Here is an 11,510-nt window from a genome sequence, read left to right as displayed (position 1 = left end):
ATTGCTCAATTATGAAACAAGAAGCCACTGAACATAGATATGTAACAAGCTTTGCACCTTCCTATGCATAATGACCCTCTCAAGTTTATGTATATCTTCTCATTATACATCAATAAATTAACACCGAAATATTGTCAGCTTGTTTGGAGTGGTTCTGCCCCCTAGTGGCCAAAGATAATGATAAAAAAAAAACATTTCCAAAAGTTCATTTTTGATTCATTTGAAGACTATCCCAGCTGCCATAGGGCAAGAGGTGGGGCTCACCTATTGTAGTTTAGACTCACCAGCTAACCTAAGATAAATGTTTCTGGGCTTTGAGAGGAGTTAGGCAAAGAAAAATCATGCATGCAAAAGGTGGGCTGAACACCACACAAGCATTCAATGATTTTGTAATTCAATTCAAAGGGGAGTAAATTTAAAGGCTTGCACATTGCAATAGCAGTGGACCTCTGCTCAGGTTGATGATGGACGGAGCCATGTTAAGATAGGTATTATCACTATATTGTTGTGCATCAAGCATGGATATGTTAATTGTTTGAGGTAACACAGTATTTGCTATATACAAAGTATCTATATATTTGCTATAGATACTCAGGGGAGAAAATGTGTTAAGATGTGTCAGATAACCAATTTTAAGTAATAACCTGCATCAGTTTCTTAATGACAGATCATAATGATATAGCTCAATTGAATATGGGTGCCAAAATCCTTCGCCAAAAATGCTGCAGGAGTGCTTGACTTTCTGAGATTAATTTAATCCTCAAATCTTCTGGAAAAGCAAAGGGGTTTTGAGGAAGCACCTGCTCGCTGGCTGTTGGCAGTAATTTCCACAGTAAACACTGGAAGAGTGGGGAACGTCATCCGGAGCACAATTATAAGGGGCTTTCCCGCAGCCATGTTTACCTCAGAGCAACTTGCCTCTGGAGCAGCTGCAGGGACTCACTTCCAGCCAGAGCACTGCAGAATCCAACAGCACATGAGACTTTCCAAAGTTCCAAAGTGTGACAGGTTCTCTTTGAAGAAAATGAAGATTTTGGAACTTTTACATTATAATATTTGTTTGATTTTCCATAAATATGAATGTGAAATAACCCAAATAAAGCATGAAAAGATACATAAACATGGTATATTGAGCAAATTAACATTTACAAAAAAACACTACAAAGTACAAGTACACTACAAAATAGTAGAAAAACGTTTGCTTGTTTTCACCAATACTGATGGTCTAATGCAGGGAAATAGCAAGCAGAGCTAATTTGGAATCTATGCTCTTCCAGCAGGAACAGCAGCAAAGCATTTTCGATACATCGGGGAGCTCAATTGTTTATTGCTTATTGACAATCACATTGTCTTTTTATGGCAAATATAGGAGCGAGACCTTCTTTAACTTCATGTGTGACAGAGGATAGAAGTGGTTCCCACACAGACAGGAAGTCAAAGAGGGGCCTCTTGTGATGTAGAGAGAGATCAAAATTGAGGAAAGTGTGTGTGTGCGTGTGTGTAAGAACAAGAGTGTGTAAATAAATCGAAACTTTGATAAACTTTGAAACACACTGACTGCACAGTTTCCGTTAAATATGCAATTTTACATAGCTTTGTTCCACACACACAGACACACACAAACAGAACTATAAAACAATCACATGAGTGCACGTACAGACATTTTCAGTCACATATAGTGCACACTCACATTAATAATGGGAACTGAAAGCTGCTGTTGGCAGCGTGTATGCTTTTGGCACAGAGGTGGTCAGAACTGCATAACCAGAGGAGACCCACGCTCCCTTTCTTTCCCACTGTTGTTCAGGTTATCCTGTGGGGCCACTTATGACCCTTCTGCAGGCAGGATGCAATGTCTGGGGACCCCAACAGAGCTGTACACAAGCATCCGCCAAGCCCTGGGAAGAAAACAAGGGCTGATGGAAAACTAGAAGAAAGGAGTATAAAGAGAAACAGCAGTTAGCGGCCAGGACGCACTCAATAACACTCACCATGCACCTGCAGCCTGTGTGTGTTTGTGTGTAAATGTGTGCACAGTGAAGTGAGGTTGTTCCATCAGAGAACTACAGCACAGTGCAGTCCCCACACACAGCACAGGTGGTCCAAACAAAAACCTGTGAAGTGTTGCCCAGAGAGTAATATCCCCACGTTGTGTGTTGTATAAAGCCCCCCATAGGAAACAAACACTTCCGGTGCCATAAGATTTATTGTTCTCTGAACTTACAGGTTACTGTATACTGTGAATGATATCTTCCTTACTGGGCTCTTTGATTCATTCTTAATAACATTCTGCAGTAAATTATAGTCATAATTACTGCCAGGTATCTCAAGGACGGGCTCTTTTGTGTTTATTGTCTCTTGCTGAAAAAAGGAGGCGAATTCCCTCCTCAGCACATTGTGTGGTGAGAAAAGGAAAGACCTGGTTAACTGTGTTGTATGGTGTGAAAAACTAAAGCATTGTTATACTTTGATAGATTGACCGCACACTGGCCTGCAATTTTTCCCCTCCAAATGTGTCTGACTGTGCATCTGCTCTCACATCTGCACACCGCAAACAGACACGAAAGCAGCACACAATGAAAATTCCCAAAAGTTCAACATCCATTGAATCATCTCAATGGATGAGGTCGCTGTAAGGGTTATTTGATAATGGAAATGGAATGAAGTTGGGAGGAACTTGATAAAGGGACTTAAAGTGGAACAACCTTCAAGGGATTCACAGATGAAAACATGGCTGTTTACACCCTCTGGTGTCAGAGCTGAGGAACATCAACAAGCTGGAGAAAATGCTTCTGGATCTACAGCCAAAACTGAATCCTTACACAGATTTTTAATCCATGGACATTTTAAATAGGGCTTTTTCATTGTTCATTACTCATCTGTTTGCAGGAAACATTACAACAAAAACATTTGCAGTGTGTATCAATACTATGCTCAATACAATACTATCAGTGGTGCAACTTAATCCAAAGCCTAAACATTTTCTACCTGATTTTATAAAATTGTTCATTCTAGAAAACGGTTTGCTTATATGTAAAACATATTGTTTTAAAAACTCAACTTCAACTCAACCTTTGCCCCGTCTCACTGTACATTACAGCTATATTTCCCTGATGTGTTGATGACACGTACAAAAAAAGTACAGTTAGTGCAACTGTAAACTTCATCCAGTCCCTCTTGTGGTGAGAGTGTTTGTTGTTTTACAGTAGAGAATAGCCACACATATGTTTTGCTAAGTTGAAAAGATGCACTGCAAAGATAAACAGCACAGACCACGAGAGGAACTGAAAAGTGTGTCATGGAAACCATGGTGTGTGTTTAATTCCACCACACCCCGAGTCAACCCCAGCTACCCATAAAGACAAAGAGCATGCATTACAATTCAATTACTTTTCCAGTGTAGATATAACTTTATCAAAGGACTTTAATAGAGCTGGATACAAATTATGGACACAAATATCTGTGTAAATAAGCAAACATTATTCTCTGACACATTTGTGAGTCTTACAACTGAGGATGAAGTGCATTCACTGCATTCATTTATAGGCTGAAGGACTAATAGATGTTTAACAAGCAGGAGATTTTTTGTTAGATTATCTACCACAAAGGCAAGAGATGGAATTACAGGACAAAATAAATAAACAAACTGTTGCTTACTTCCAGTAAACAGTGTGCAAAGGTCCCCTCAGGGGACGCGTGGTCTTCACTCTGGGTGTGTGTGTCTCTGTCTGTGTGTGAGAGTGAAAAAGTGAGAGAGAAACTTTCCAAACCAGAAGCAGTGAGTGAGAGTGGCACACTGACAAACAGTCTGTCTTCACAGAGGAAACTATAGACATTTTGTGTCTGGTCTACTTCCGAAGACAAGGGCAGGGGACAAGCTCAAGGTATTTATCTGCTATATGATAATCTGACATACAAATAACATTGAAAAATAATAGCTGTCAAATGAAGTATCGTACAAAACAGCATCAAAATTAGGAATGAAAACAGCTCACTTCAATAATTCCATGCGACCAGCTGTTCAAACTGGTTAAATTTTTAACATTTATACGAACTTAGTAGACAAAAATAGTTGGAAATTGTAACTATTACAGTTGGAAATTTGCAGTAGTTATTTGTTAACAAAAACATCTTATCCAAAAAGGACCAAACCACCCATTTTTTCACGCACATTAAATTTCTTTGGCTATTTGGGATGAATAGCACCTGATAGGTATAAAACCTAAGCATTGTCTTTGAACATAAAGCAGTTGTCCTGATGTGGAGACCACAGAGTCTGTTTTATGATATCCATATTCTCATATGATAAGGTTGGGTCTCAGGAGTTAACGTAATGTAATAACTCAAAATGTTACAAGCAATCATCGCAATGTAATTTAAAAGATAAACGTAGGCTAAGATAGACTAAACAAAATAAATTGTATGTGCTAGAAAGCATGACAAAATGATGCATCAAGGCTAAAAAAAATGTTTTTTGTTATTTTTATACATTAAAACTTGTTTTAATCGCTCAGGTTGATGAGTCTTATGAGTTTTATGAGGTGTCAGTTCAAACTGATGTAATAGGAGCTAAAAACAATAAATCATTCTAATAAGATTTTTGTAGTGTAATTGAAGCATGATGAATGACACGATGAATGTCTGTCTCACACATACAGCACATAGACACAAAACACAGTTTTGGTTGTGTTCTGCTGTGTTGCACAGGCCATGTGGCCATGTACTATAAACTTTAACTCCAGTCACAAACAGTAAACTCTTCAGGATAGTACTGGAAAATTCAAATAGCTTCTTCTACCTTTTGACCTTTGAGGCTCAGAGCAACATTTTCTAAAATTAATCAAATGTTTTAACCCAAATATCTTAAACTTAAGCCGCTTCAACCTGATGGTTGTGTGTGTACGGTCCCTCAAACTGATGTTTATTGCCTAATTTCTTCTTTTATTGTTTAAAATGAAACACATTGTGTACAGTCAGGCCATAACATGTAAATGCTATTGTACAAAGCTGTAAATATATTTTCCACTTCCCCTTTTGAGAGTCAGTCAACTTGTTACTGAAACAGAAAACTATAGAGACTCAGTGCATGTATTTTAGCAAATTTTAAAGTGCTTGTTCCATTTTTCAGCGAGTGGAATGAAGTCAAAGATTGCGGCCTGCAGTGGGAGGAGTGGCGACTGATAAAGGCTGAAGTAAAGCTTGTTGGCTTCATCAGGTAAAATCAAAGAAATGAGCACGTTGTAACATCTTAACGTGAACTTAACATAGAGAGTGTTACTACATTATTACATGCTCTTGTACAATCACATTAAATATAATATTAGAGTAAAATGTTGTCCATTGTGCACACAGGATGGGCTGCACTTGCAGTGGCCAGAAGCAAACAAATGATCACACCTTCTACAAAGCAAAACACAGCTTTCAGGCGACCAACTCATCAAACCATACAGTAAGTACAATACTAAAAGAAGAAGCCTTATTATACCATCAAAATGTAGTTATTTTTGTCTTAATTTCATTAAGCAATCACATTCATTTGTTACAATTTGACAAAAACATGCTAATTTCTGCTTTTTAGGCACAAAGTGGAAACACCTCCTCAGGCCACGGTAATCACAAAACCCTCTGCATTAAATTAACTTTCTACTGGCAAGTAACAGCCCGTGTTTATACAGTCAACAAGACATTAATAGCAGTAAGCTACAATTTGCGATTGGAATCTCATCTGAATTTCCTCTGTGCTCTTCTGGGGATGAGATAAGTTTGCAACACACAAAGGTCATACTAACGTGACAGCAGTGCTAAAACAGGATGAAAAACATTTAAGGAAATTCTGGTTTACTGTTGGATATTTACTAGAAATATAATATAACGACAGAAAATGTTGGCCAAAAGTCTATAGTCGACAACCTACAAAGAAAGTTCTTCCTGAACTTCTTTTGAAACAACTTTGTGCCTTATATTTCTTCAGATGAGACCGTGTTTGTGGCCCAGCATGACTTTAAAGCAACCAACCCCAATGATCTGTCTTTCAAAAAGGGTGACAGACTCAAAGTTCTGCAGGAGTAAGTGTTGTACGGACCGTTGTGAAATTCTTCAGAAATCGTCTTTAACCCGGAAAAGCATACTGATCTGAGATGTTTGTCTTGTTTGTAGAAATGGAGAATGGTGGCTGGCTAGATCATTGATCACTGGAAATGAAGGCTTAATACCATCTAATTATGTAGCCAGAGCAGATACACTGGAGGTGGAGAAGTAAGCAACAATTTCAAACTCAGAACGTATCATCAAATAGAATGCAGAAAAACAGAAACCATGTGTTTATTATTCTTGTGATATTGAATTTTTAATCTGTAGCATTAAATGCGGTTTCTGCTCTTCTCTTACGCAGATGGTTTTTCAAGGATTTGAGCCGGAGGGAAACTGAACGACTCCTTTTAGCCCCTGGAAATAAACCAGGCACTTTTCTAGTTCGAGAGAGTGAGACCTGTAAAGGTGGGATGCTTTCCGCCAGTTTTAAACCATGAACGCTTCAAAAGCACAAGTCGAACCCAGTGTGTAACAGTTTTTATCCTCGCTTAGGGTCCTTCTCCCTGTCAGTCAGAGATCATGATCGAGAACAAGGAGATATAGTAAAACACTATAAGATCCGCTGTTTAGACAAAGGTGGTTACTACATCTCTCCTTCCAACGCCTTCCCGTCACTCCAGGAGCTGGTCAAATACTACAGCCGTAAGTATTAACACAAATGCATGCTTCTAATTTTTCATTTTGATGTTTAATCGTCAAAGGTAGGCAGGTCGATAGCTTTTAAGAGTTTATTAATCATACATACAGCACTGATTTGGATTGAATTCAGTCCACTAATAATGAGACATATTTACTGAGTTTGTGTTAAAAGAGGATGTTAGACCCTTGTAATTAATTTTGCATTTCCTGTGTGAGAAGAGATACTCTTTCCATTCCTGTGACTAAACCACAAGATGAAAAGGCTAAATATATTTGATGGGCGTCATCACACAGCAATATATGTAAAAAGGCACATGCAAACATACTCAAAATTGCTTTCAAGACTATTAATGGAAACAAGAGCTGTGCTGTTTGGAGGCAAATTTGATCAAAAAGGCAAAGGTAGGGATGAAAAATGTAATATGTGAATTCATAATGTTTGAATGCAGACACGGCAGATGGGTTGTGTCAGCGCCTGTACGCTCCTTGTAAGTCGAGCACGCCTCAGCAGCCATGGGCTCAAGATGAGTGGGAGATTCCAAGGGAGACGCTGAAAATGTTGAAGAAACTGGGTGCCGGGCAGTTTGGAGAAGTGTGGATGGGTAAGAAAAGGCCACCTCTGGTGATCTGAGACATCTTTTAAAACCAAGAAAATAAATGTGTAAAACCCCTATGGCAGGTTACTACAAGAACACCCAGAAGGTTGCTATCAAGACATTAAAGGAGGGAACGATGGCACCTGAGGCCTTCCTTCAGGAAGCCAACCTGATGAAGCAGTTGCAGCATGAACGACTCGTACGACTCCACGCTGTGGTCACCAAGGAGCCCATTCTCATTGTGACCGAGTTCATGATCAATGGTAAGCAAAAGCAAGCTGGACTCGTGGATGGTTAAATCTTAACCACTTAGTTGTGATAACATGCACATGTAGTAAGACTTTAAACAGTGTGTGAAGATAAATTATGAATGGACAGTTATCCTGTTTAAGGGTAATTCAACTGATGACATTTGATTACATTTATAATATGTCCTAACTTCACCAGGGACACAAACCCAATAGAAAATTCCAATAGAAGTGCTTCTCTGTAAAAGGCATTTGTTAACTAGCTCGCTAACAATTAGATATCTGAAGCTGAACAGGAATCAAGCAACATGTAGAGTTGAATTATGTTTTGCACAAATAAATATACGGTGGAGTGGGAAGTACCGTACTTCACTGATTGATTTGAATGGTAGAAGCGAGGCACTGAAAAATTAAAACGAGGACACACCAAAAGAGTTCTCTGAATTTAAGTGCATTCTGGAGAACACACATACACACAAACGGTTCTACATAAGTTTCTGCAAAACCTTTCTAAGAAACACTGTTAGATTGACCTTCAAAACACTGCCTTTTGATTATTTTTTTTGACAGAATTATGTGTCTCTTTTCTTCTTTGCAGGATGCCTTCTTGACTTTCTAAAGACAGATGAAGGGAAAAAGCTCAAGATGAATAAGCTTATCGACATGTCAGCGCAGGTGGGAAACTATTTTAATAACATGATCTCATGACGCAAAACTTGTATGTGACATTTTCATCACAATGATAACCTATAACCTCTATGAAGAGAAAGCTTGATCTCAGATTCATAGATTAGAATTTTTTTCTTCCGTAGTTATTCTCAGTTTTACCTTGGCTTTTTTTTTTGCCTTTGATAGTAAAACATTAGCAAGGAGCTCACAATTATTTTAAACCTCTGCCAAAAACATAAGCATTAGAATTAAAGCTGACCTCAAAGTCTATTTATACACAATAGCTGCTGTACAGTAACACTTTGAAAGTCTCTTATACTGTGCTCTATGGCATCAGTCATAATGTCAGTCAGCATACACATGGAAATTGTAAGCAGTAGCTGTGTGGTTTCTGTGGTGGGGCTTTTGCTCATCTGGCTTGAAAGCCTCGCCCTACGTCAATTATTAACATCCGGACAGGAAGTCATGCTATTTTTCCATCCACACTGAGCTCCCCCAGAACTCTTTTGCCCCTCCGAAACGCCTTCAACTTCCTGATAGTTGGTACATCCTGTTAAACCCCCTTTGCAGCCATTACGATTCATAATAACGTAAATATTCACACACATGTAAACAAACGTACTACAACAGCAGTAGTCAGAGAAACAGACTTGTGAATTGTACAAAAACTAATCCAAGTATTGAGTTGGCTGTAAAACTGTATGGCAATAAGCCCTTTTATCCATTAATAAAATAAATTTGCATTTGAGTCGATTATTTATCATGATGTGTGCTTCCTTTCTCTCTTTATGACAGATAGCTGAAGGCATGGCATACATTGAAAAGAAGAACTACATCCACCGTGACCTGCGGGCAGCCAATATACTGGTCAACGAGACGCTGCACTGCAAGATAGCAGACTTTGGCCTGGCCAGAATCATCGAGACAGAGTACACGGCTCAAGAAGGTGCAGTATGGGCAGTATTTTGCTGTGCCGACATATAGCACTCTGAAAAGGGTTTTAGAAGCACTGAGTACATGAGTTCACATCTTCCGACATACTCTCCACAGCCCTCAGACAAATATTTGGCAAATATGCATAGACTTATGTATATATATGTATGCTGTGGAGAGTGTCATACATTCATGCTGTCAAATATTAACATGTTAATAACATTTAAACAAATGTCCTCTTAAGACAAATGTACTCTTACATTTTTTTACTCAAGAATAACCTAAATGGATGAAGAAAAGTTCCTTTTGAATGGCAAGTTAATTTTCAAATCCCTGCCAACGGTTGTCTCAACGAGACCAAAGTTATCTGCCATTACTGTCAACATGACTTGCATTATCACTGGAGTACGTCGAGTCTTAGCAAATACACAGCTGACGCAGCAATCTCCTCCTTCTCTCACCGCTGAGGCACTGAGTTGTGCATACGCACTGAGCGGAGATGCTTGGACAGCTCTGTCTGCAGCAATGTTAGACACTGTTACAAAGTGTGAAATGTTTTTTCTTACAGTGTGAATCTGACATGTGTAGACATGTGAATCTGATAATTAGAACATATTTTAAGAGTGTGATTATTTTGCGATTAATCACGAGTTAACTAAGGACAATTAACCACGTTTGACAGCCCTAATATATATATATATATATATATATATATATATATATATATATATATATATATATATAATTATACTAATAATGTTAATAATATTGATAATAATTATCATCATTGTTATACTATGTTTTGGCACTTTAACTATGACTGATGGGTTAGATAAAGACTACATGACATGAACCCCTGATTACTAGAAAAACAAAATGGCAAATGTTCATTCAATGGCTCCCACAAGGATGCCGGGTGTCACTGATATAGTAAACACAAGTGTACACAGACACACAACAGCCTTTGCAATCAGTCCCCAGTAATCGTATCGCTTTCCATTTTTTCCCCATTCTCTCCCTGAAACCAGGAGCGAAATTTCCCATTAAATGGACGGCTCCAGAAGCCATCAATTTTGGCACATTCAGCATAAAATCCGATGTCTGGTCCTTTGGGATCCTGCTGACAGAAATAGTCACCTATGGAAGAATACCTTACCCAGGTACAGTCAAAGAGAATCTGCTACATACTGTAAATGTTGCATAGAAAATGCTGAATTGCTGTTACATAGCTTCTAATATGGAAGTACAGTTTGCATTTTGTTTTTTTTCCTGATCAGGTATGACCAACCCAGAGGTGATCAGGAGCCTGGACAGATCATACAGGATGCCAAGGCCAGACGGCTGTCCCGATGAACTCTATGATATCATGACAATTTGCTGGAAGCAAAAACCTGATGACCGGCCGACTTTTGATTTTCTCCAGAACACTCTCAACGACTTCTTCATTGCCACAGAGGGACAATATGAGATGCAGCCATAAGTGACAGAATAACTTGAACGAGTAGAGGATTGAGCAACAATCATCCTTATTACTGATACAAATAATCTTTTAACAGTTCAGATGGATACACACCTGCCACCCCCCACCCCCCTTGAGTGAATATAAAGATTTTTTTTGGCTTCATCTGTCTGCAGCGGAAATGAGCATCTGAAACGTATCAAAGTCAGAAACTCAACACGGTTTCCTTATGCTGACTTTACTTAAACGAATGTTCCCTCGTACTCTTGACTGAAGCCATGGAGTGTGAGAGGGCATTGCTTGGACTAATGTGTAATGGTTCATATGATAATGGAAATACAAGTTCAGCGCACGCATGTCTTTGGACCCAGATGGAGCCACAGGTAAAGATGGAGATAAAACATTTGTATGGTACAGAAACAGACAGCCTGAGAATAAATGTTCAATACTTCGCACTTTTTTTTTCTTCTGTCATTCTGCGGATATGCTGAGAAGAAATGAGGTTTTCATAGAGAAATTATTAGTGCATAAATGTTTTTTTTTTAATAAAATATTGACATTATTTAGAATTTGGCTTATTCTTCTTCTGTCTCATGCAAAATTAATCACAAACTGCTAATTTGCTTACTGAGAAACTGAACCACTCATTTAGTTTCCAAAAAAACAGAAGCTTTCAAATAAAGTGGGTTTGCACGCACAGGATGTCCCACACAAAGATAATAATCACTTTTACATAAACTTAAACCCCACATGATGGAGACTTCTGACTAAATCTAATTTCAACCATTATCAGATAAACAGAAAAAAGTGAATGATCAACCTGTGGAAAAACTAAAATAATCTTTCTAAGATGTAACTCAATTCTGAATTTCAGAG

General features: G+C 38.4%; 1 protein-coding gene across 1 annotated transcript; it reads left to right on the top strand.

Annotated features, from left to right (window-relative positions):
- Positions 1 to 3,776: 3,776 nt before the first annotated feature.
- On the top strand, positions 3,777 to 11,196 carry blk (BLK proto-oncogene, Src family tyrosine kinase). The gene is made up of 14 exons (XM_072362334.1): positions 3,777 to 3,884; positions 5,129 to 5,215; positions 5,353 to 5,449; positions 5,579 to 5,609; positions 5,972 to 6,065; positions 6,157 to 6,255; positions 6,392 to 6,495; positions 6,583 to 6,732; positions 7,179 to 7,331; positions 7,409 to 7,588; positions 8,172 to 8,248; positions 9,038 to 9,188; positions 10,204 to 10,335; positions 10,453 to 11,196. The coding sequence occupies exons 3-14, from the start codon at positions 5,354 to 5,356 to the stop codon at positions 10,653 to 10,655; spliced, it is 1,470 nt and encodes a 489-aa protein (XP_072218435.1). The 5' UTR covers positions 3,777 to 3,884; positions 5,129 to 5,215; position 5,353; the 3' UTR covers positions 10,656 to 11,196.
- The last annotated feature ends 314 nt before the right edge of the window (positions 11,197 to 11,510 follow it).

Source organism: Leuresthes tenuis, unplaced genomic scaffold (genome assembly GCF_036924035.1).
Source record: "Leuresthes tenuis unplaced genomic scaffold, fLeuTen1.0.hap1 SCAF_13, whole genome shotgun sequence".
Taxonomy (NCBI): Eukaryota; Metazoa; Chordata; class Actinopteri; order Atheriniformes; family Atherinopsidae; genus Leuresthes; species Leuresthes tenuis.
This window is presented reverse-complemented; position numbering and strand designations above follow the sequence as displayed.